This window comes from Panthera tigris, chromosome C2 (assembly GCF_018350195.1).
Source record: "Panthera tigris isolate Pti1 chromosome C2, P.tigris_Pti1_mat1.1, whole genome shotgun sequence".
Lineage (NCBI taxonomy): Eukaryota > Metazoa > Chordata > Mammalia > Carnivora > Felidae > Panthera > Panthera tigris.
This window is the reverse complement of record NC_056668.1, coordinates 130528640-130554991: the sequence shown is the minus strand read 5'-3', so window position 1 is coordinate 130554991 and position 26352 is coordinate 130528640. Positions and strand designations below refer to the sequence as shown.

The 26352-nt window shown below is 36.5% G+C and overlaps 1 protein-coding gene across 2 annotated transcripts in view; it reads left to right on the top strand.

Moving 5' to 3' along the window:
• The window catches only part of ATP2C1 (ATPase secretory pathway Ca2+ transporting 1), a 169658-nt gene that overhangs the window by 107031 nt on the left and 36275 nt on the right, over positions 1-26352 (top strand). For both annotated transcript variants that reach the window (XM_042998262.1, XM_007087382.3), the window contains exons 8-18: positions 2507-2662; positions 3802-3870; positions 4826-4901; positions 8719-8785; positions 13589-13713; positions 14594-14691; positions 16597-16692; positions 16780-16869; positions 18725-18829; positions 23033-23189; positions 26096-26266. In XM_042998262.1, the coding sequence (XP_042854196.1) occupies positions 2507-2662; positions 3802-3870; positions 4826-4901; positions 8719-8785; positions 13589-13713; positions 14594-14691; positions 16597-16692; positions 16780-16869; positions 18725-18829; positions 23033-23189; positions 26096-26266 (1210 nt within the window). The remainder of the gene's footprint in view (positions 1-2506; positions 2663-3801; positions 3871-4825; positions 4902-8718; positions 8786-13588; positions 13714-14593; positions 14692-16596; positions 16693-16779; positions 16870-18724; positions 18830-23032; positions 23190-26095; positions 26267-26352) is intronic.

Below are 26352 nucleotides of genomic sequence, written 5' to 3'. Positions count from 1 at the left end.
GGGTAAATGAACCATTTAAAAAGAAGAGCTTTAGGGGCACCTGCGTGGCTCAATTGGCTAAGTGACCAACTCTTGATTTCAACCCAGGTCATGATCTCAGAGTTCATGCTCAGGGCTGGCAGTGTGGGATTCTCTCCCCTCCCCCACTCATGCTGGCTCTGTCTCTCAAAATAAACTCACATTTAAAACTAAAAAAAGAGGGGCACCTGGGTGGCTCAGTCGGTTAAGCGTCCGGCTTCAGCTCAGGTCATGATCTCGAGGTCCGTGGGTTCGAGCCCCGTGTCGGGCTCTGTGCTGACAGCTCAGAGCCTGGAGCCTGTTTCAGATTCTGTGTCTCCCTCTTTCTCTGACCCTCCCCTGTTCATGCTCTCTCTCTGTCTCAAAAATAAATAAATGTTAAAAAAAAATTAAAACTAAAAAAGAAAAGATGAGATTATTTCCACACTCATACCTCTCCCCCAGCAGGATTTAGAGTATTTTGTATATAATATGGACTGCCAATCAAGAGACCTGATTGAGAACACCAGGTCAGTTTATAATAGCAGCAGGAATGCACAGTCATTTAACTGCTTTGGGTTCATTTCCTTATTTTGTTTATTTTCCAGGGTCTAGCTCAGTGCCTGGTACATAGTTAAGGTAGTCAATAAATGTTTGTCCGGTGAGTGAATTAACATGTAAAATGAGTAAAATCATGAACTAGGTCCTAGTTTCTCAAAGTGTCCTAAAGACCCTAGAATAAGAGCTTCTGGAATAAAATGGGTCAACGAAATTTGTGAAACAGTATTCCATTGATTCTGAAAGTTGAGTGTGCCTCAGAATCACCTGGAGGGCTTGTAAACACAGTCTTTTAGGTTCACCCTCCCCACCTACGCATTTGAAGTAGGATAGTGAATTTCTTTTCTTTTTTTGGGAGGAGGGTAGTGAATTTCTAAAAAGTTCTGAGGAGGTGATGCTGGTGATGCTGGTCCTGCTGGGACCACACTTTGACAACTCCTGTTGTATCTGTATTCTAATTGAGGTGATTCACACTAACCTAGTGAAGGTTTAAAGAAGCACCGCCTAAGTAGAGGAAGCTGTTTAACTCAGCTCAGTATTTCCAAAACATATTTGACTTTAGTACCTCTACTGTGTGTGTGTGTGTGTGTGTGTGTGTGTGTGTGTGTGTGTGTGTGTGTGTGTCTATCAGTCATCCGTCTATCACATTATACTCAGTGTCTATTCACATCCTTGGAACTATTGTTCTGTGGGTCATACTTTTAGAAACAAAGCCAGGTAACATCTGCAGTGTTTTCCACATGTAAAATGATTTTTTTTTTTTTTTTTTTTTTTTTGGCATGCTAAGGTTGGTAAAAACTTAATTGTTAGGAGTTGCAACTGTCTTAGGAATGAAACCCTCAGAATTGATTCTTTTTGCACAGTTGGAAGATAATACCATATTCATGATTTGCATGGAAACATTTATATATGTTTTTTATTTTTGCTGATGTACGTTTGGGATCAATGTAAGGATGCATATATAGAAAGCAGAATTTCATGAAAATTGAACCCAAAATGATGAAATGAATTCTTTCTCAGTACATTATATACCTTTTATTCATATTTCTCTTTCTGGATACCTGTTTTTAACCTGCCAAATACATTTTCAGAACTTCAGGGGATGGCAAAATTAGGAAGTAATAACATTTTATTGTGAAAGTTGTTTTCTCTAGGTAAAGATTATGTCTCAGCTAATGTTTCCTTTTCTCTGGTTATATTTTGAAATTTAGGCTAATCTTGTCTCATAGCATTCTACTTTGCATGTTGGATTTTGTTGACTTCACTTTGTATTGTATTTTTATTTTTTAATTTATTTTTTAATATTTATTTTGTATTTAATATTATTTTTAATATATTTTTAAAAATGTTTATTTTTGAGAGAGAGAGAGAAAGAGACAGAGCATGAGCAGGGGAGGGCAGAGACAAGAGAGAGAGAGGGAGACACAGAATACAAAGCAGGCTCCAGGCTCTGAGGCATCAGTCAGCACAGAGCCTGATGCGGGGTTTGAACTCATGAACCATGAGATCATGACCTGAGCTGAAGTCGGACGCTTAACTAAGCCACCCAGGCGCCTCTTTATTTATTTTTTTAAATGTTTATTTATTTCAAGAGAGAGTGTGTGAGCAGGGGAGGGGTGGAGAGAGAGATTCCCGTGGGTTCCACGCTGTCAGCGCAGAGCCTGATGCGGCGCTTGATCCCACAAACCATGGGATCATGACCTAAGCCGAAATCAAGAGTTGGATGCTTAACTGACTGAGCCACCCAGGTGGCTCAAGTTTACTTCATATTTTAAATATGGTTGTACTTACTGTGGTCTTATTAGAGTAATGGATATAATAAAAGATTTGGGTGATTATTAAGAAAGGGGATATTTGAGGAAGAAGTGATGGTTACAAACTCTTTAGATATTGAATGGAGCCCAGAGAGTCTTCATTCTTGAACTTAATGGGATGCTTTATGTTTTCCAAGGCTGTGGATCTTTCCATTGATGAGTCCAGCTTGACAGGAGAGACAACACCTTGTTCTAAGGTGACAGCTCCTCAGCCAGCTGCAACTAATGGAGATCTTGCATCAAGAAGTAACATTGCCTTCATGGGAACACTGGTCAGATGTGGCAAAGCTAAGGTAATTTTTTTTCTCTTGTTTTGAAAATAGCAACTCCTTTGTTTTCAACCTTTTTTTTAGTTTGATGTGGCTAATTTTATGTGGCTATTTTAAAAATATATGACAAAGAGGGGCTCTGGCTTAGACTCTTGATTTTGGCTCAGGTCGTGATCTCATGGCTCATGGGATCAAGCTCCATGTTGGGCTCTGCATTGACAGCACAGAGCCTGCTTGGGATTCTCTCTCTCTCTCTCTCTCTCTCTCTCTCTCTCTCTCGGCCCCTCTCCGACTTGCATGTGTGCTTGTGCTCTCTTTCTCTCTGTGTCTCAAAATAAATAAACATGAAAAAAATATATATAAGGGGAACTGGGTGGCTCAGTCATTTAAGTGTCTGACTCTTGATTTCGTCTCAGGATTGGGCTTAGTGCTGACAGTGCAGAGCCTGCTTAGGATTCTCTCTCTTTTTCTCTCTTTCTCTGTCCCTACCCTGCTTGCATGAGTGTGCTGTCTCTTTCTCAAAAATAAATGAAGTAAAAAAAAAAAATGACAAAAAAATGGCAGAATTGAACCTAACCCATAGCATCTATTTTTGAGACTAAGGAGAAACTATGTCCCTGAGGTAGAATATGTCCATATTTCTGCCATTTGCCAGATAATGAAGCCTTTAAAAGCATAGTCCTCGGTATCTGTTCTTTTTTTTGTTTTAGATAGAAACAGTGAATCATGGATATGTTCATTACTAGTTAAAATTTTAATTTAGTCGATATGGTACTGGCTATAATATTCCAACTACATATCATTCACCTACTGGATTCTAACATTTCACGAACGTAAAAGGCATGATCCAGTAGCATTTGAGGGGGAAAGAGAAGCTACACTGAATGTCTCTCAAGGATAAGACAGTTTTGAATTTCAGAAATATTAATATAGACAAAGAATGGGCCTCAGAATTGGGCCAAGGTTTGTATAGTAAGGTGTAAATACTAATGATCTATAGTAATATCACAAAGTTAATTTGCTAAGGGAACCTTGGATATGTATGTTAGTCATCTTGACTGTGGGCAAAGTTTTGGAGAAAGGGAATGAAGGGTTTTTGTTACTTTGCTTGAGAGAGGTGATTCCATATGAATGTAAATGTATTTTCCTGTTTTTCTCTTTAGGGTATTGTCATTGGAACTGGAGAAAATTCTGAATTTGGAGAGGTTTTTAAAATGATGCAAGCAGAAGAAGTAAGTTCTTTGTTAATGATGTTTAATTTCAAATCTGAAATTCTCCATTGTAAGGAAACGAAAAGAAAATAATGGTGGGTTATTTTATGTACTATTGAAGTGGTATTTTATTCAGAATATCACTCAGTTGTCTGTGCTTAAAAACATAATTGGAGCTTTAGTTGACATTGTTAATGTTCTAAAACATTTTTATATTTATTCATTGTTTATAGGAGAAAAAGGTTTATAGCCAATTATTTATAGGCCTATTCTTTTTTAAAATTAACTTTATCATATTAATTTTAAAGATTACTAAATGGTATATTTGTCTTCTACCAAAATTCCCAACATTATTTAATTCCAAGTAATGGGGAAAAAAAGATTATAAAGTAAAATAACATGGAAGATATTCATGTTTAAGAATATTGAAGATTAGTTCTCTCATTTAAAATACTTTCTTACATATGAAAAAGAAGTTGCATTCTACAAATGTCATATTCTCCCCAGATCATCTGGATTTCTCAGGTAACCTGCCAAGATTCCAGTACATGTTGCAGTGTATAAAACCATTCCAAGGAGTTTGGCACTGAGGGGACTGCTAGAGAAGGGAGTTAGCAGATCAGGGAGCCAACTGGATAAAAAGACTTGGATTACAAGCTTGTTTGTGGATACAGAAGGGAGAAGATTGGAAAAGTGAGGGGCAGCTGATGGTAATGAAGTCCTGGAGAAGCTGATAGGGAGAATAGATTCCTTCTCAAAAATAGGCATAGGGAACATGGACCTTAAACAGGCATTTAAAAGTCTCAGCCTCAGTTTCCTCATTAAAGGGGATGAGACTTATCTTTAAGGGAGAGGTGTGTATGTTATGGGTATGTTAAGAACTAACCTGGGTATGTCAAGCACTTAGAGTCCCTGGCACATAGTATATATTCCTAAATTTAGCTAATTGTGGTAAACTCTTCTCCAATTTGTCAAGGCACCAAAAACCCCTCTGCAGAAGAGCATGGACCTCTTAGGAAAACAACTTTCCTTCTACTCCTTTGGTATAATAGGTAAGAGAAGAGTGAGTATGTATATCTCATATATTTACTTAGGGTTTATTTTATTTATTTATTTATTTTTATTTTTAATGGGAAGCGGAGTTTAGATAGATACATAAATTTGTTTATTCATTTAATTGATTTTTAGTTTACTACTAAAAAAAATTTTTTTTTAATGTGTATTTATTTTTGAGAGAGAAACAGAGTGCGAGTCAGGGAGGGGCAGAGAGAGAGGGAGACACAGAATCTGAAGCAGGCTCCAGGCTCTGAGGTATCAACACAGAGCCTGACACGGGCCCAAACTCACGAATCACGAGATCATGACTTGAGCTGAAGTCAGACGCTTAACTGACTAAGCGACCCAGACACCCCTAATTTACTACTACTTTTTAAAAATTATAAAACTAGTTCCCAGCCATTGTCCTTTTCTGCAAAGATAAATTAGAACTTCATGTAATTCCTGTAATCATATAGCATTTCTATAAACATTTTAGTATTTGTCTTCCTGGTTTTCAACAAAAGTGATAGTAATGTTTTATGGACTACTATTCCTTTTTTGTTTCATATTTTATTCATAAACATCTTGCCTTTAAGTAGATGCTCTTTGTATAGATGTCATGAAGTAGATGGTTGTATAGTATTTCATTATGTGGGAAAAAAATTCTTAGAAGTAAAATTTTGGGGGCAAAGAGTATGCATGTAATTTTTCAATTTTTGGCACGTTTTTAAAGGTTTTTGTTTCATATTGCTAAATAGTATCTTTCATCAGCAAGGTAAAGGTGTTCCTCTTCCAGCACTCTTGCTAACTTTGTTGTCATTAACAGATGAATAAAAGGCTTCTCATTATTTTATTTCACAACTCATTATAGAGAGACTGAACAGTTGTCCTATGTGTGTTGGTCCTGTTTATTTTATGACCTTCCCATCTATTTATTTTGTCCCTTCTTCTCTTGTGGCTTGGGTCTTAGATCAGTAACAGCTCTTTGTATAATTTAGATAGCCATCCCTTTTGTTAAGTTTATTTCCCCCACATTTTAAATTCCCTTTGAGGGATAAATATAGTAAACTTGGTTATGAAGGAGGGAGATGTGATTGAAATATCTTGTCCTGAGATTCTGATAGCACTGTCCTGTTGATAATCTCTGCAGTTACAGTTTCTGGTTTATTCATAGAAGCTTTCCTAACCCCATATTGTGAAGAGTGTTTATCTTTATAAGTATATTTACTTAAACATCAGTCTGCAGCTTAGTTTTTATTTTTGACACTTTATTTTACTATTTAGAATTTATTTTAGTATCAGACTTAAGGTAGGGGCGCCTGGGTGGCTCAGTCAGTTGAGCACCTGATTTTCAGGGCTCAAGTCATGATCTCATGGTTTGTGAGTTTAAGCCCCACATTGGGCTTGCTGCTGTCAGCACAGAGCTCACTTCAGATCCTTCCCCGCTCATGTGCTTTCTTTCTCTCTGTCTGAAAAATAAACATTAAAAAAAAAAAAAAACAACTTAAGGTAGAGTTATAACATTTTTACTCAAAAGTTAATTATCCCAATACCATTAATTCTCTAGTTCATTCTATTTTTAACATGTTTTTTTAAAGTTCATTTATTTTGAGAACAAAAGAGAGCACAAGCACAGGGAGGGGCAGAGAAAGAGAGAGAGAGAATTCCAAGCAGGCTCTGCACTGTTAGCGCAGAGCCTGACATGGGACTTGATTTCCCAAACTCTGAGTTCATGACCTGAGCTGAAATTAAGAGTCAGATACTTAACCGACTGAGCCACCATGCACCCCTCTATAGTCTATTCTTTTATTCACTCAGTTGAAATGACATCTTTATCATATATTAAATACTTGAATAAATTTTGGAGTCTTTTCTCCTTTTCTTTAGTTTTTCCATGATATTTTAATTATTTTTGCTAGCCTAAAATTTCAAAATCAATAATGCAGTTCTAAATTAAAATAGATTTGCGTTACACAGTTTCAGTTAAATAATTTTTTAAATATTCTATTGATCTGTCAGTCTATATCATAAAGTAGAAGATGGAAAGGTATTTAATTCCTCTTTTTTAACTGGTGTGTATATTGTCATAGCTCCCTTAATTTGATTATTGCTATTTATTTTCTAGAATTTATAGGGAATTTGGTAACTGTTAGGACATTTAGCCAATTAAATCTCAGTTTATGTTGACATTGTACCATGAAACCACTTCACTTTTAGTGATAAAAATCTTTCAACTTTCTCATTACCTGGTTTTAATATAATACATAGGACCTAATTTTTGTTGCTAGGATAGTATATGGAATAGGATAAGGGTCAAGGTCAAAATCAGAGGTCAACAGATTTTTTGGGGGGTGGGGGGGTACAGGGCCCAGTAGTACACATTTTAGCCTTTGGTCCATACCAAAGTATTTCGGATATTCTTTGTTGGAAATATTCAACTCAGCCATCAGCAGGGAAGCAATCATAGACAGTACCTAAACAAAGGATATAACTATGTTCCAACAAACTATTTGCAAAAGCATTCAGGAGGCCCACAGATTATGGTTTGCTGACTTCTGGTATAGTTCATTGGACATAATTTCTTTTGTCAGGATAGTGTTTGGGATAGAATGTTAGAGAATCACAATCTGGATTATTTATTTATTTTTTAATGTTTATTTTTGAGAGAGAGAGAGAAAGGGAGGGGCAGAGAGAGAGGGAGACACAGCATCTGAAGCAGGCTCCAGGTTCTGAGCTGTCAGCACAAACTCCGATGTGGGGCTTGAACTCATGAACCGTGAGATCGTGATCTGAGCTGAAGTTAGATGCTTAACTGACTGAGCCACCCAGGTGTGCCCCTGTAGCTATCGAAAGAAGAAAAACCTGTTTTTAAATGTTTATATTACTCTAGAATACAATCTTGAATTGGTTATACTTTATTAAAACTGTGATGATACTGTGTGTTTTCTCACAAAACCAGTGGTGCACTCCTTGCTCCCTTTCTTTTCAGAGGCAAAGGTCAAAGCAAGAGAGTATATTGTTTGGTTCATGTTAATTGATTTCTTATTTGTAAATGCCATAAAAGTAGTTTTTTTTTTTCCTTTTTAATTTTAGAGGGAATTTGCACAAGTGGGGCAGAGGGGCAGAGGGAGAGAGAGAGTCTTAAGCAGGGTCCACGTTCAGTGTGGAGCCAGACACAGGGCTTGATCCTATGACCTTGGGATCATGACCCGAGCTGAAACAAGTCTAACGCTCAACCCACTGAGCCACCCAGGCACCCGGTTAATTTTTAAATGTTATAATGTAATTTTAGATATTTTAAGTAAGATGTATTACTCTTTCAGCCAAGTCGTAAGTATTCCTTTGTTTGCAGTATAAACTTTATATGTATTGCCTGGATATTTAGTGATGAGAAGTAAAGTTACAAGGTTTATTTTTGCAAAGCTGATAATAAGTAGAGGACCTATCTGTCTTATGCTACCTTCTTTTTTCCCCCCTATTGTGTGAGAATACTGGTAATGTTTTCTTATAGTGGTAATTCTCAGATATTATTGCTTTAAGGGGTGAGTGGCAGCAGTGGCAACAGAAGGTAAAGTGTGTGTGTGTGTGTGTGTGTGTGTGTGTGTGTGTGTGTGTGTGTGTATGTGCACGCATGTTCACATATACAACATTATTTTTAAGCATCATTAATTTTAATCTCCCCTGCTTAATGAATTTTTCTAAAATCTTGTAACTGTGATCTGATATACCTTCTCCTTTATGTTATAGAACTTTTTGACTGCCCTCAGCATCCCATTTATACTGATGTGATTTTATATAAAAGGGAGAAATAGCTATTTGACTCTTTTCCAGGTATCATCATGTTGGTTGGCTGGTTACTAGGAAAAGATATCCTGGAAATGTTTACAATTAGTGTAAGGTAAGTTCTAATAATCATTTGTTTATAAATTGAAGTCTTTTTTCTCTCTCTTATTTCTCTAATAGGCATATATTGAAATAAACTCTAGAAAAATGAAAACCATGTGTCTAGCAGTGGAGAAAATGCACACTAGATGTCTGGTGTTATCTGTCCAATATTACATTTAAAAAAAATGTTTATTTATTTTTGAGAGAGAGGGAAAGCGAGAGTGCACACACGAGGCAGAGAGAGAGGGAGACAGAATCCCAAGCAGGCTCTGCACTGTGCAGAACCTGGCATGGGGCTCAATCCCACAAAAACTGGGCGATCATCACTGAGCAGAAACCAAGAGTCAGATGCTTAACCAACTGAGCCACCCAGGTGCCCCCAGTATTGCAATTTTATATATAAATAGACAGTTAAGGACTGCCAAATTGAAAACTAGCAGCATGAAAGAGAAAGACCATAATAATAGAAACTGAATAAACAATCTCAGAGGAAAATGAAAATTTCAAGAAATAGCAGAAAAATTAAAACTGGAAAGCATTTTTATTTTCAGAGATTTGTGAACAAACTGCATTTATGATACAGATTGCTGTAGAAGAGGATCAGAGAAAAAAAGTTTTTAGGAATTATGATTTTGACTGTTGAAATTAAACATTCAATTTAAGGGCTGTAATATAAAGTTAAAAAGGGTTCCCTAAAAATAGACTAAAGTGTCCGAAACAGAGAATGAAATAAAAGTGATGAAGAATAATTTAATAAATGCCAATCTAACTAATAGGAGTTTCAAAAGAGGTAAGAAGAAATTATATAAGAAATGATACATGAATATTTTTTGTCTCTGAAGCAAGACATGAAATCTTTATAGTTTATATGGATTCTGTAAATGCCAAACAAGATGAAAAAAACTCCAAACTAGATACATCATATGAAATTAAAGAAAACCAGTCAGGTTGTCTATAAAGGAAAGATAATTCGACTGGTATCAAACTTCTTGTTAGCAACTGCAGTTTCCACCAAGGGGTCTTTTTAGACTCTACTAACATTTCATTGCACAAGACTTTCCTATGTCCTATCTGGCACCTGTGCCTTGAACAGCAGGGCAACTTAAGGCATGCCTCTTATGAGAGAGTCTGTGCAATAGTTCAGCTTTAGGTACAAGAAGATTGGGATGGCCTTGTGAGTGCAGGGGCTACCCTGGGTTAAATTGTTTCATATTCCACAGGAGCTAACATCTCTGGGAACATACACTTTCCAGGGTGCTTGCAAGAAACATGTCCAGTTGTAAGAGTCACCTACGGTCTGGAAACCCAAAGCAATGGCTTCTATAAGATAAATTATAATTCTTCCAGTCCATAGATAATTTATCAGTCAGGAGATCCCTTTATCATAAGCAGTGTTGCCTAACAACATAGTTGATACACTACCCTTGCCAGGTCACAAGGGGAACAGAGCTAGAGATTTAACTGAATGCAGAAGGGGAAAAGGATTTTATTACCCTTCATCCATGGTAACGTTGGATTACATTAGAAAAATAGTGGGGGCAATGCTATCAAAGTGTGAGGGGAAAGGAATTTAAGTCAGTAAATCTAGGCCTAGCCAAAGTATCGATCCAGTTATTATAAATATAAATAGGCAGGTAATCAGAAAATTTATTCCTTCCCCATCCTGTATGAATTCCAGCAAAACAAAGATGAAAAAAAGGAAGATGATCATGTATGGGATATAAGTAAGAGTGGAATTCACCTAGGCACCTAATAAGGAAAAGAAATTCTAGATGATAGCTCTATGGTAGGCATAGGAAGTCATAGTTCAAATATTAGAACAAAGACAATGTATTAAAAAAAAAAATCAAATGGATTACAAGGAGTAGGTAAATTGAGTAAGAAGTTAAAAGACATTTGTGATGGGATGAAGGAGTATATTTTTTTCTTAAAAGGGGCAAAAATACAATTTGAAACTCTTGGCTTAAATCTGTATAAAAAAGATGGGTTAAATATGAAATAAATTTAAAATTGGGCATGAGTATGAGATAATAAACATTAGCATATTAGCTGTTGGACTCATTTTTAGATTTTGAGTATTTTTTTGAGCAGTTCTCTTTGTGAAGATTGATATAATCATGATTTTTATTCCTACTTCAAAGTCTTACAAAGGACAAAGTATTAAAAAATATATTTTAATAGAATAAAACTCATTCTATTTTGCAATAATTATATGGGTCCATTGTACTTTTATAAATCTAAGATATTAGTGACCTTGTTTTTCCTATGTCTTAAAACATTTTGCTATTTCATTGTAGCAAATGAAATAGCAATTATTGTAATAATTATTTCCAGTTGTGCTAAAAACCAGTAAAACAAGAATGCAGAAGGATGATGGGATCACTTACAAGGTTGATGTAATAATAAAGTAAATCATCATTATTCTGTTATCCTTTAATTCTTTTATTATGTTGCCCAAAATATTACATCATCATTTACAAAGGTATAAAAGAAGTCCGGAGATATATTTGTTGTTGTCTTTTTCTTCTCCCTCCACCCCTTTTTTGCACTCATTAAAATTAAGAATCGTAATTTTTCATTTTCCCACATAATGGCAAAGAGTAATTGACAGGAAAATTATTGGACAAACCAGAAGATGAAATGCAAAGAGACAAAGAGCTACTGTAGGCTCTAATGATGAGGGTGAAATTTAATAATATATGTGAAATCTTAATACTGTGACTCTTTGGGTGATGGTAGCTTCAATTTAATTTAACTCCTGAATTAATGAGTGAACAGTTTATTTCTTATGACAAAAAGGGAAGGGCAGGTATTCTCTTTCAGTTAGTCATTCTACATCAAGGAATTTATCATGCATTTCCAACAAGAAATTTCTGATATATTTATACCTTCAAATCCAGAAATATAGTTTGGGGTTAAAATTTAAAATTTCTAGGGGTGCCTGGGTGGCTCAGTCAGTTAAGCGTCTGACTTTGACTCAGGTCATGATCTCCCGGTTCATGTGTTAGAGCCCTGCATTGGGCTCTGTGCTGACAGCTCAGAGCCTGGAGCCTGCTTTGGATTCTGTGTCTTTCTCTCCCTCTCTCTCTTCCTCTCTCTCTTCCTCTCTCTCTTCGTCTCTCTCTTCCTCTCTCTCTCTCTCTCTCTCTCTCTGCGCCTCCCCTCTCTCAAGATAAATTTAAACAATATATAAAAAATTTTAAAAATTAAAAATTTCTGAAGTTTTTCATAATCTATTTATTCCTTTGCAAATTATTTATAAAGTGAAACTTAGATACAAAAGAAGGGAAAGGTCCACTAGATCTAGATTGTAAACTGATGCCTATTTTTCCTGATACAGTGAGGGTTAATGGAAGCATAAGAAATGAGGATTCTATTTGAGCATAGAATAGTTCAAAAGAGAGAAGGGAACATTAATGATCGCACATATTTCTTGACTTTAGTGTATACTGTTTAGCCAGTGGTATTGTGTCATTCATTGGCTTTCACCTTTTAGAATTAACCTGTAAACAGAGCATGAAAGCCTTAATAATGCTTATAGAACAGGATGCTAATGATGTCAAGGTAGATCATTCTGAAGAAAAGGTAGGTAATAGAAATTGGGAAGTAGAAGCAGTGGAGAGAACAATGTTAGAAGGAGGAACAGGAACACATATGTCCTTACCTATAGGGGAGTTTGGTGTGGGATAAAACATAGAGACTTAATTTGATTTTTTTTTTTTTAACATTTATTTATTTTTGAGACAGAGAGCGAGCTTGAACAGGGGAGGGTCAGAGAAAGAGGGAGACACAGAATCTGAAACAGGCTCCAGACTCCGAACTGTCAGCACAGAGCCCAACGTGGGGCTCGAACCCATGGACCACGAGATCATGACCTGAGCTGAAGTCGGACGCTTAACCGACTGAGCCACCCAGGCACCCCGAGACTTAATTTGATTTTTTAAAAAATTGCAGAGGGAAACAGTGAAGTACATTTTTTTGTTGTAATAAAATACACATACCATAAAGTTTACCATTTTAAAATGTACAATTCAGTGGAATTAAATCCATTCATAGTGTTGTACAGCTACAACCATTATCAAGTGTCAGAACTTCTCATCACCCCAAAAGAAAACCCTGTGCCTACTGGGCGATCACGCACCATTTTTCCTTCTCTCTTGCCTTTGGCAGCCACTAAACTGCTTCCGGTCTCTGAATTTGCTTACTGTTAATATTTCGTATAAATGGAACCAAAATAACATGTGTCTTTTGTGTCTGGTTTCTCTCACTTAGCATAATGTTTTTGAGGTTCATCCGTGTTGTAGGATGTATCAGTACTTCATTTTTTTTTTTTTTAATGGCAGAATACTACATTGTATGGCTATACTACAATTTCCCATTTATCAGTTGATGGAAATTTGGACTATTTACATCTTTCGGTGATTGTAAATAGTGCTGGTATGACCAGTCATGTGTAAGTTTTTGTCTGAATACCTATTACTGTTATCTGTATTTACAGATGTGAAAACTAAACTACAGGGGTAGAGTGATAATAGTTCAGAGTCAAACAGTTAAAAATTGGGGAAGCCAGGGGTACAGATCTAGGTAATCTGATGTCACAGCCTGTATTCTTCAACCACTACACTTAACCTGGCAGTTAGTAGGTTATCCAATAAATGGTAATCAGCTTTCCCTTCTTCTTGAGGCCACTTTTTGAGTATTGACAATATTGATTTTGTGTTTTTATTAGCCTCAGTTTTAAGTCACAGCCAATTGAACTGATTGCTGTAGGTACTATTTAATTTATGCTTCAATACTAAGTATATGTTGGTTACAGTTTGGCTGTAGCAGCAATTCCTGAAGGTCTTCCCATTGTGGTCACAGTGACTCTAGCTCTTGGTGTTATGAGAATGGTGAAGAAAAGGGCCATTGTGAAAAAACTGCCTATTGTTGAAACTCTGGGTAAGTATGTGGTAATGTGAGCATACTTATGCAATAGTGTGTGAGTTTACATCAATAGTGAATCATCTGCAGGTTGTTACCATTTTTGTCTTAGAGGCTTGAGTGGTGGTATTTGACTTGTGGCAAAGTTAAGTGTGGTCTTCACAACCAGAAAAGGTACTTAAAAACGCGTATCATTCAGGATAGGGGACTTTCAGAGAAATCTTTCTGTATCAGAGATGTTCTAATGCTTAAATCATGTAAAAAGAAAATGTATTTAACCAGTGAAACTTTAGGGTAAAATTAGTAGAATTACTTTCCTTTGACATCTCAAGAAAGATAATTATAGATCCCAGAATGTCGTACTTCAGTTGAATTTCTGATAACAACAGTAAATATACAACAGTTGCTAAGTGTTGCTGTAACAACTTTATGTGTGATATGAAAATTGCAATAACTTTCTGTATGCTGTGAAATATCTTTTTTTTTAAATTTAGGATTCTGAAAATGTTGAATTTAATTTTTAGTTTGCATTACAGTACTGAGAAGGCAAAATATCTTAAAATTTCTGACTGAAACAATTATATGGGTTTAAATTTAGGTACCCTTAAACTTTCTAGAAATATTATATAAAGCTAATACTGAGAAGCTTTGTAGAAATTCAACTGCAAATTAATAAGAAAAAGTCAACATTTATCAGTTAATCTGTTTTTTAATTTTAACATGAATAATCACTTTATGGTGAAATCATAATGAGAAAACGTCTAAAATTATCAGTGAACTTGATTTGTTCAAAATTCAGAGCAGCAGGACAGGCTTCAGAGTCTTTGATTTGTTTTCAGTGTGAACTTGTTTATTTCCCTCTGACTCTTCTGGTGACATGTAATGATTTATTCTTTAGGCTGCTGTAATGTGATTTGTTCAGATAAAACTGGAACACTGACAAAGAATGAAATGACTGTTACTCACATATTTACTTCAGACGGTCTGCATGCTGAGGTACTCCATAGATTTTTTTTTTTTAACAACAGTATTTCTTTGTTAAGAAACTTGGTGTGTAGACATTCCTAACAGTTCTAGCGTCTTATCTTCAAAAGGGTTATAAATTCAGCAGCAGCAGAGTCTTTCCCTTATTTTCCCAGTCTTGATCCCGCTCCACTTGCACACGCTGTACACTCTACGGACCAGAAACTTTGAATCATCCTTAGCACCTTTCAGTCACCCCTGCTAGCCATTTGTTACCAAACTCTTAGTCATGCTCTATATGCAGCTTGAGGGATCTTTCAGAACCAAATGTTGAGCAAGTCACTCCCTAATTAAGATGTTTCCATTGCGACCGGGATCCTGAAGTGTGGCCTCTTGAGGCCGTACGTATTTTGTTCCTTGTTTCCTTCTTCAGCCTTACATGTTCCACTTCACTTTCTGTGCACCAGATATACTGGCTTCTATGTTCTTTCAGTGTGACAAAATTCCTCCTACTTCAGGACCTTCGCTGCTGTTCTCACTGCACAGGACAGTTTAATGTCTCTCTATCCTTTGCACTGCAGTTCGAACCCTACTTCTTTAGAAAAGCTTTGCTGACCACTCAGAACTGGTCCTATTTTATTTGTTTTCATAGCACTCCGTGCCTCTTAGTTTTTAGCTGAGATAAAATTTTCTAAAATATTAGAAGTTGTAGTAGAGCAGAACTAAGTTGCCTAACATGGGGCCTGCCTCATGGTAGTAAATACTTGTTGAAAGAATAAATGAATAGATGAATTACTGTATTTTAAAAATTATATTTTGGCAGTTTCTTAAGTGCATGTCAGTGTATGTGCATTGGTTAATGTTGAAGCTAGATGAGGACAAGTTCCAGTCTCCGCCCCCCCCCCCCCCAAGTCTTTACTGGATTTCTGGCTGCTGTGTCCATTCACACCACTTAGGATGGGTACAGTATTTTTAATTGTATTTATATCCAATTCACTGAGCAAAGTAAGCATTAGACAAATTGACAAGTTGCATTTAGGTTTATTTAATTCCATTTTACATAGGCTTTGAAATGAGACTGTTCTTATTTAGGGTATTAGATTTGGTTAAGGAAGGATACCTGATACTCTTCTGTTGAATGTGCCTTTTCTGGATGACTCTGGGTCATTGGGGTTACATGTGCTTCTATGGTTCAGATATGGAAGGTAGGATATAAGTTGCTGTTTTGTTTTAAGCCCGTACTTTGATATGTCGAGCATTAACCATTTGTTAATTGGTTAACATTCTCTAAACTGTCTTATTTTTATTATGAAATTTAACTTTTGTTTGGCTTGATTTGCTCTAGCCATACAGAATAAGTATCTGGTTTGTTTCGACCTCTGATTTTTAAAACTGGCGTGTAATATATTATGTTAAAGTAGTTTGTAAGTGCTAGGATAAATCACATAATGTCTCTGTTCCCTCATATTTGCAAAAAGAATTCTGCTGTTTTCTGGGTCTCAGGTTTGTCACAAATGTTAGGTGTGGAAATGGATTTGAATTCTTGGAAAATTTAGTATGTTACATAAATATAATGTTACATAAATTTAAAGCTTACTTACATATAGAGATTTTCATGGTTTATCTTTTTTTTTATAGTATATCATAAGTAGAAACAATATAAGATTATGTTAACAATATTTCTTCTTATACTGTACATTGTCATAATTATTAATTTAATTATTAGTATAATTATAGGTTTGTCATTATGGTAAAAATTAGAATCTATATTCTTTTAACTGTTAAATATTCTTTCAGACAAGTGCTTTTCTAAATATATACACTAATAGTATCATAATATATAAAATTAAATGAACATAACTCATCATAGTTTTCAGTTTTCATGAGTATTGTCATTGTCTTCTGGTTGAATTATTGACCCCGCTTTATGTTCCTTAGGTTACTGGTGTTGGCTACAATCCGTTTGGGGAAGTGATTGTTGATGGTGATGTCGTTCATGGATTCTATAACCCAGCTGTTAGCAGAATTGTTGAGGTAACTACTTTATTCCCTAAGAAGGTGACTTTTCATAATGATTTAGGACACAATGATGGGTTCATAGTTTCCATGTATTTCTTTTAGGCGGGCTGTGTATGCAATGATGCTGTAATTAGAAACAACACTCTAATGGGGAAGCCAACGGAAGGAGCTTTAATCGCTCTTGCAATGAAGGTATGTGCCTGATCTCTCTTCAGTATATAAGATACTACCCTCACAAGAGAATGTGAGGCTATCAGTTTCAGTATTACTAGTTTTTAGGTGTAGAATGAAGACAACTCACAATGTTTCATTGTTTACATTGCCTTCTGGGGACTAGTTTTATTCTTCTTGGAACTACAGAGCCAATACAGCCTGTTCAGTATAGCTTTATGCCTTACGTTCAAGAAACAAATTAATGACCAGTGACTGGATTTCTTCTTATGAAGAACGTTTTTGTTTTCCATAATATTTAGAGTTTCGTGTGGAAAGCTTTATAAATGGGTGTAATTGCTGAAGTACTATAACATTCAAATGAGTAAAAGGAAACATTCTTTAAAGTATTTCCATGTGAAGATATTAAGACCATCATGAGAAATAGCTTTTCTTTTTCCAGTCTTCCCATTCCTCCATTATCAATTTCTTAAAACGAGTATGGAGTTAGAATCTGTGTTGGGGAGATAGGGTGCTGTTCTTTGTGACCCTTTTGTCTTTCCCAGTTGGTCTCCTCTTCTAAGTCTTACCTTTGATTAAATATGAAACCTAAAGCCCACTCTGTCACTTCCATAAGAAAAATTAAAACTCCTACTTTTAAAAGCAGTCTTAGAAATCTTTGAGACTTGTGTGAAGCAGGATACCTCTAAATGAGGTTGTTTGAATTGAGATCCAGTATAGAAATTTAGGTTATTGTATTTAATAAAATTGATATTTTTAGAATATATGTTTTCTTAACTTTCAGAAAGCTACATTTCTTTATCATTTGTTCTCTTGTAACTAAAATAGCATCGTATAGCTTTCTGAAGGATATTTAAAAGTTGAATCTGTTATCTGTTATTTACTGTGTTAAACTTAACCTTATACTCTTAACTTTTAAGAGAGTGTGTGAAACCACCTCCATATGACTGAGGACCTCACATTTTAGGGTAGGGAGTTGACACTGACATACTGGAAACAAAAAGAAGGTAGACCAATATAGTAGATAGTTAAGTCTTAGACATTGAGCCACATATAAGAACAATGCACATTCAGACTGGAGACCTAGGCTTTGAAGGATAGGCAGGATTTGGAAAGGCAGTAAGCTAGGGAAAGAGCAAGGATAAAAGCATGGAGGAATAAATAAGCATAGATTGCATGGTGGCTTATGTATTGGTGACCTGGATGACAAGAAAGGAGTTTGAGTAACCCACAGGATTGTTAAAGAGATTGCACGGTGGGTTTCTAGAGGATCTTTGAAAGCCAGGAAGAAAAGTCTGAACATGTTTCAGTAGATAACAAAGAACAAAAAGCACTAAGCTAGGTTTTTGAGTAGTTTGAATATGTAGAGGGAAGTGCAGAGGCTTTTGGGAAGGAGAGCAGCTACATGACACTGGTAGTAGTAGAATATCAAGCAGTAAGGTATACGGGAGGAGGATGGTAGCAACAAGAAAGATGGATTTAGATCCCGGGGAAGTAAGGAATTGAATCGGAAGCTTCTGTTGATTACAAAAGTACATACTCAGTATCAGTTGGGTACCTTTGTGGTTTGGGTACCCTGCTTCCTTCCAGAATTTGAGCCAACAGAGATTTTAATATAGTCACTGTTGAAGATTTGGTCTACATACTGTCCAGGGAGCATGCCTCACACTGTATGTACACACCAAGGCTTTCATCTTGATCACGTATGCTGTCATTCAGAAAAATACAGTATAAATGGAAGGAGCATTGCTGTTCTGTCACCATTATTTGAATAATACTCCACAGATATCTCTAGCCAGCCTAGCTGTAAAGTTGTGTTAAAGAAAAAAAATAGTCCCATGTTGGTGAGAATTAACTTTCTTTTTGTGTCATACAGATGGGTCTTGATGGGCTTCAACAGGACTATATCAGAAAAGCTGAATATCCTTTTAGCTCTGAGCAAAAGTGGATGGCTGTTAAGTGTGTACACCGGACACAGCAGGTAACGAGTACTTACTAAGTCCTGCTGAACATAGATGACCGTGTTGCTCTCATTAGCCCCCTTTGGGTTTAAGTGATCATTGAGCAAAGCGAAGGCCTGTTTCTTTAAAGCATGTATAATTCGTAGTAACTCATCCTTGTTGCTCTCATGCTCCCTTTGATTTCATGCGTATGGATACCCGGTTTTGCTGCGTGAGCAAATAGCTTAAAATGAGTTGGAGCCTGGTCTCAGTGTCCTAGAACTTGTGACATCAGATTCTATCAACATCTTTGTTCTTGAAGACTGTGTATTATAGGTTTCTGCTCTCTGGTGTCAAACAGTATTCTTTCACTGAAGGAAGGCCTTGTCTTCAGAACAAACAAAACCACATTATTTTGTGGAAAAGTGGTTACCAAATATGTATAATTCATGTTAGTTGATCCAGCTTACAAACTGGCAAAATGACATGCAGTGATATTTCAAGCTACTGCTTTGTCCCTGGGTGCTTTAGCAATTTTTATAAAGTTAGTGTAACAAGAGTTCTTAGTTATCTACAAAGTATGTCACTCATAGTTGCTGTTACCAGTTTGATGCTTAAACTTTTGCCATGCCCTTAAAAAATATATATGTTATTTTAGTATTTTCTTTATTAGGAATTAATAATTGGTTATGTGATTTCCCCTATGAGCAAATAGTTTGAAGCCATTACATCTCTGTAGACAGGAATGAGTGAGAGGATTTCTCACCCATAATAAGTAGGAAACATAATTGATTTTAAAAGAAAGACCAAGTTGGCCAACATTGAACTTGTCAATAGATGTCTGCCAGGAACTCTGTTCATGAGGAGAAAAAAGATTTGTCTGATCTTTAAAGGAACTTTTATGAACTCCTGGGAAGGGAGACAAGTAAATAAATAAAAGTGTAAAAATAAAATGCCTTTAAACCTTGTAACATAACGCTTTCAAAAATTGCATTAGAGTTAAATAATTTTCACCTGTTGTCCTGGACCAAAGGAGTCCCTTGACCACAAGAATACATATATGAGTTTATATGGAAAGTTTGTTTCTTTATGTTTTATATATGGTCACTCAGTACTTCAAGATAATGTGGCTCATGTAAAGTTTAATGATTTGACTTCAGCAGTTTTGAGTCTAACTTCACCAGAGTTGTTCTTTGGAAGTTGTACATTAATGTTACAGCTTGAGAACTGATCTCAGTTATGGGAGTGGGGGATAGGTAGCAGCAGGGTATAAGTTTGAAAGATGTATGTGATTGTTCTTCTCATATGCTGATCTGAAAATCTCTTACAAAACAAAACCAACCAGTGTAACAAAACCCAAACCCACTGATGTGCCTCAGGATCTAGAAGAGGTCAGCCTGGCACAGATACGGCAGACTTAACATAAAGATAACCCCAGTGGCTCAAATAGTTTGTCTTAAGAGGACTTTCATTTGAGTGTGTCAGTATACATTTATTTATACTCTCTTCCTGGAACCTGTCAAAATGACAGCCAGTCAGTAAAGGATGTTAAAAAGAGAAAGGATGGAAAAGACTCAGTATGATAGGATCTTTGAAGGTGGGGATTAAGGCATAAGGTTAAAAACAAGAGATCGGTTTGAAGTTCTGAGTGAGGAACCAGTAGAAATCCCCCAAGAACCTTCGCTGTTTCTTGAGGCCCAACCATTAGCCCTTCTTTACCCCAGTAGAATATCAGCAATCCCATCTTGGGAACAAGAATGGAGGGCAGAATTAAGGCTTACAACTGAAAACTGATTAAGGGCAAGTCATTGTCCTGAAGAGCATGCCTCCAGCATCTAACTCCACTTTCTTAGAATGCCTGCAGGGAGGAAACTTCCTACCCTCACTCGCTGATGACAAAAATTGAAGAGTTGTAGGGAAGCTTCCTGGTCTCAGGGAGATCCCAGTAATACGGAGTATTCTTACCTAAGCTCTTTGTTCACTGGTAGAGCTTACTGACTCTTGGTCATCATCTCATCACCCTACAGCAAGGGCTATCAGTTGATAAACGCTATCAGTGCCCATGGAGCTTCTAGACCTTTAATTTCCTGAGTCTTAAAGTAAATGGACAGTCAAGGATTGCTAAATATTTGTCTTCAGTATGAAAGACACAGACCAAACCAAAAGGGAAAGGGGTCTCAGCAAGACAAAGATAATGCTGGATACTGGAGAAAATTTCCAAAGACCCTAGAAAATGACAACAAAATACCTTAAGTAGAATGTTTTGAAAATAAAGTCAACAAATCTATCAGAAAGGGGTACAAAAAGTCAGAGAGGTGCTTAATATAAAAGATAAGGTACAAAAATTAGAAAATAAACAAGATAGCCAACGTAGTGGTAACAGAGAACAGAAAATGGGAAGGTTTTATCAAATAACACCCAAATTTTCCAGAGTAAGGACCTCAGCTTCTAGAATAAAATTGCCCACCAGCTGCTCAGCACAATGAGTTATATTAAAGAAGGGTGGGGTGAAGGGATAAACACAGTGCCCATAATCAAGAAATTTGAGGACACTAAAGGAGAATTCTAAAAACTTCCACTGGTTTTTGGGGCCAGAGAAGAGGCAAAGGAGAGATTTTATATAAAGGTTTAGGAATTAAAGTAGCTTCTTAGACTTTTCAAGTGTAATATTGGACTCCGGAGGCTGGAAGATAATAGAGGAATGTCTTCACACGGAGAGGAAATTTATTCTCAACTGAACTTAAAAAATGTGGGGATGGGATAAAAATGTTTTCAGATATTCCACGTCCCAAAATGTGTATCCCACATACCTTTTCTTAGATACTTGCAGATATGTTATTCCAAGAGAAAACACAACTAAGGAAAATGAAGACTTCGAACCCAGTGAGTTCTAACCAGGAGAAGGGTGCAAAGAATCCCCAGGACAGAGGTGAAGGGAAGTCCTGCATACCAGTCATGTATCAGGCCTAGAAATTGGCCAACTCAAACTAGAAAGGAAAGGAGAACAATACCCAAGGAGGAGGTCTTCAGTAATAATGTGGAAGGAATAGTTTACCTGCTCATTTAATCATACAAAAAATATCATTGAGAAGGGCTTTATATTGCATGGAAGAGTTTGGGGATAATAACAGGTATACATAAAACTAAACAAATAAGAAGAAGTTAAATAAGAAAAGAAATATATTTGAGTTAATGGAAACCGCATCATACCTTCCTCTTGCCTCCTTACCTCCTAATACCTGCTCAGTAGTTACTTGGGGACCCAAGGCAGATGAAGGCTCCGTCTCAGTGTGAGCATACACTGTCCTAGCAGGGCCAGAGGAATAGCACATTATTTCCATTTGCCAGTGATTCAGTGCTGTTCATATTTATTGGTCAAAGCAAGTCACCTCTGACTTCAAAGTGGGAGACAAGGGCAGAGAAATACATTCCTGTCATGTACCTGCAAGAAGTGGGATGTTTGTGAACTGTTCTTAGTTACTTTCCTTTGCTCAGTGGGTGGGAAACCCTAAAGTACACAGAATACTGGCAACTTTTGTTTTAACTTCATTGTAACAATGGGGAGAGGAGGAATAGATAGTAGGGTGGCCAAACTATCACCTGTCACAGTGGACCATGTATAAAATTGATCAGCAAAAAAAGTAGCAGTGTAAATGCATGTAAGAATATGGAGATAAGTAGGAAGGAATACAGTTAAAATTGGTTTGTTCCAGTAGAGTAGGACTAGAGGTGTGAAAATTTGGGCAGGTGACTGTAGTTTTTCATTGTAAGCTTTTGTATAATGCTTTGCTAAGGTAAAAAGTAAAAGGTTCTGATAATACCCATAATTACAAGGTAGCTTTGGGAATTAAATGGGATCACATACATAATGTGCATATAATAGCAGCTGATGGAAAGCCTGAGCCACTGCTTGTGGGCAAATGATAGATCTCTTTCCTTTTCTTGTTACGTTGTAAGGCCCTCCCCAAATCCCAGAGTGGCTAATCCAGGGCTTAGGGTAGCATTGCCTTCAGTGTGTGGAGGTGAGGGTGGTTGGGGAGTAGATGCTGTTTTCTCTGGAGGGTAAAAAAAGCTTCCACATATGAACTTTTAATCTTCAGAGTTGAAGTGCCATTCAAAGCCTTAGATTTGAGTAACTGCCCTGGTTATTATGAGAAATGTATGCCATGTATTGTTGACTCCAGTGGCAGATATATACAAGTTGGCATTAACTTGAATTTAGTTGCAATGTTTTTTCTTCTTAGGATGGACCAGAGATTTGTTTTATGAAAGGTGCTTATGAACAGGTGATTAAGTATTGTACTACATACTATAGCAAAGGGCAGATGTTGGCACTTACCCAGCAACAAAGAGATCTGTACCAACAGGAGAAAGCACGAATGGGCTCTGCAGGGCTCAGAGGTAAGGCCATTTAACATAGTTCCTTAGGGTGGAAAAGTAACTATTATTGTATTTTATTGAGGCAGACATACAATGTTATGTTAGTTTCATGTGTATAACATACTGATTTGACAAGTGTATACATTGTGCTATGCTCACCACAATAAGTATGGTTACTATCTGTCACCATATAATACTGTTACAGTGTTGTTGACTATATTCCCTATGCAGTAATTTTCATCCTCATGACTTTATTTTATAAATGAAAGTTTGTACCTCTTAATCCCATTTAACTATTTAACCCATCCCTCCCAAACCCCTACCCCAGTGAGACCTTCTTTTAATTGTAGATGAATTTGTGCTTCACGTCTGAGCTGCCCCATTCTGTTCCAGGGTTTATTTATAGAACACTGTCCTTTCTGAAGTCTTATGTTTTAGTTGGCTATTTGGCCCCCAAAACTTGGGAAGTTGGGAATGTAGCAAAATATGAAATTTCTAATTCTTACAGACGTGCAGTGGTCTCTGAGTAGGTGATAGAAATTTTATTTTTGACAAACTTATCTTGTGAGAAAAGAAATGGAGAAAGGGAAAGTGATATTACTCCTTCTTTGTTTTATCATTTTAACTGTTTTATTTATTACGAGATCTAAAATAATTCCCTAAATATTAAAATGTTAAGTCTCTGATTTGTCCTTTAAACTCTGGTGATTGTTTACTTATTCCTCTTCTGCTGACCTTCTTCCCTTGCCATTCACCAGACAGGTAAAGAAGTGCCCACATTCTGCTTTATGTCTGTATTGCTGACTGAACAGTGATGGGGAGAGAGGGTCTGCTCTCCACACACACACATTAAGCCATTTCTCCTAGGGACAGCATGTGTAGGATTGAAGAGTCAGGGGTTGAGGCCATACCTGGTTTTTACCTTCTCGATAGTCCTCTGGCTTGTAGTCTCTTTCAAGGAAGCTGGAAGAGTTGGCCTCCTTAGTCTTATTATTTTTACAAAATAGAAGTCAAGTACAATCCTGGGAGGAGAAAGCAACTTAATGTAAAAAGATACTCCTCTTATTCACGGTTCACTTCAGCAAGGGCTCTCTGTGGGTATAAAACATTTGGATAGGTCTACAGGATTTCTGCTCTTACAATAAGCTAGGTTTAGAAAGGTATTCTTGTGGCTTTGAAGGCAGAGTTTTGTTATTCTTAACAAGATTTTGTTAATCCAAAGTTGGCTTGGATTTAGGGACCCTAAAGAAGTTTCAGAGGTTTCATATGTTTTTATTTTGACTCTATTCATCTGAAGGATCATGGAGGTCTTTGTTGGTGTGTGTGTGTGTGTGTGGTTTGGTGTTGTAACATTGTGAAACAGAACAGAGTTGGTAGCGAGAAAATCTCTCTCCCAGGGCTTTAGGAAACACTCTGGTCTTTTGCCTCTTGCTTCATGTCTTTTCCTGTGCTTAAGCTCCGCTTTCTTCTCCTTCTGAAATTAACATAAGGGGAATAGGAAGACTTCAGATTTAACCTGATACATACTTAGGTTACATCTTACAAAATTTAAGTTTCTTAAATACATGTGGTTCTTAATTTTGAAGTCAGAGTCTGTTCTGTTTTTATGTTTTAGTCAGGGACCCTCCACACGAAAAAAGTCTACCTACCCTTGTCCTGAACAGTAGCAGTGCATCTTCATTTGTGCTGAGGAAACAAACAAATAAATACAGGATATTAACCTTTAGGCTAATACCACCCCTCTATTGAGAGCGCCAGGAGCTGATCTCCCTTTCTTAGGGTTTGCTGACATAGGAATTGGTACTCACTATCTCCTTCTGTTGTCTTCTGCCTCTGTTCCAACACCAGGGACTGTCAGGAGACTCATTGTCTCCAGGGTGAAAGCCTTTGGGGCACACATCTACATAGTTAGGTGTATGACTCTGACATCGGAAAAATAGAAGTCATTTGCCTCTAACCTTGGTTTTCCAAATATATCTAATCCTTTGAACCTTCTGCTTAAATAAGAATGGATACTGTTTGTGATCATGGTTATGACTTTTCAGTTTCCCCAGGAGATACATATGTTCAGTTGGTGTGCTTTTTTGTGTGTGTGTGTGTGTGTGTTTTTTTTTTTTTCTGTAAGTTGTTCAGTCTAATAATATTCCAGATGGAGACACATCCCTTTGGCTCATAAGGTAGTTACCAGAGTTGTGAGACTAAGCTAAATGATATTTGGAAATGAATAGTAGTTTGTGTTGTATCTTAAGTGTCCAGGGATGACACAAATAATGATATGGTGGTGTCATTTAGATATTCTTAGAGAACCAAAGTTACAAATAAGACATACCTGTCAATGTTATGAAAAGAGTGAGAGAAATCAAACTAGTGTTATTAGTGGTTTTACAGTCACTTTACAGATTAAATTAACCTCCCAGGGTTTGTCATGTATGAAATTGTTACATGTTATGTATAATTAATTAATAAGTCTTCTCTCCAAGGCTTCAGTGTTCTGGAGACCTATAAAATGGAAAGATGAAGACACATTAGTAGCAACCCCCCTCTGAGGTGTCTGTTTAAAACTATTTTCAAAGCTCAGCAAACCCATAGTTTCTCCAAATAACTAATTATATTTTCTAAAGATCTAATAGGTGATATTTAGAGGAGCCACACGGAGTCACTTTATAAAAACATTCTTTTTCACTTCTTACTTGCCATCTCTACTTATTCTTTAGTCTGATTCCTTTTAATTTTTAATAGCTTAAAGCAACCCCATTATCTAGAACCATTAAATTAATGTTTTAACATGTAATAATTTGGTTATTTAATGATTATATAATAACTACTATGAGATTACAGTCTTAAGTGATTTGTCTCTAGCTTTTGTCAAGTAAATTGTAATGCTATGCGACTCACATTTCCTTTTTTCGATTTTTTTATTTCCTCAGTTCTAGCTTTAGCTTCTGGTCCAGAACTGGGACAGCTGACATTTCTTGGCCTGGTGGGAATCATTGATCCTCCTAGAACTGGTGTGAAAGAAGCTGTCACAACACTCATTGCCTCAGGAGTGTCAATAAAAATGATTACTGGAGACTCACAGGAGACTGCAGTTGCAATTGGTATAACTAGGCTGTTTCCTTTTTGGTTTTTTTTGTTTTTTTAAAAATAGTTTTTCTGAAATTAACTGCAGTGCACATAGCTTTGT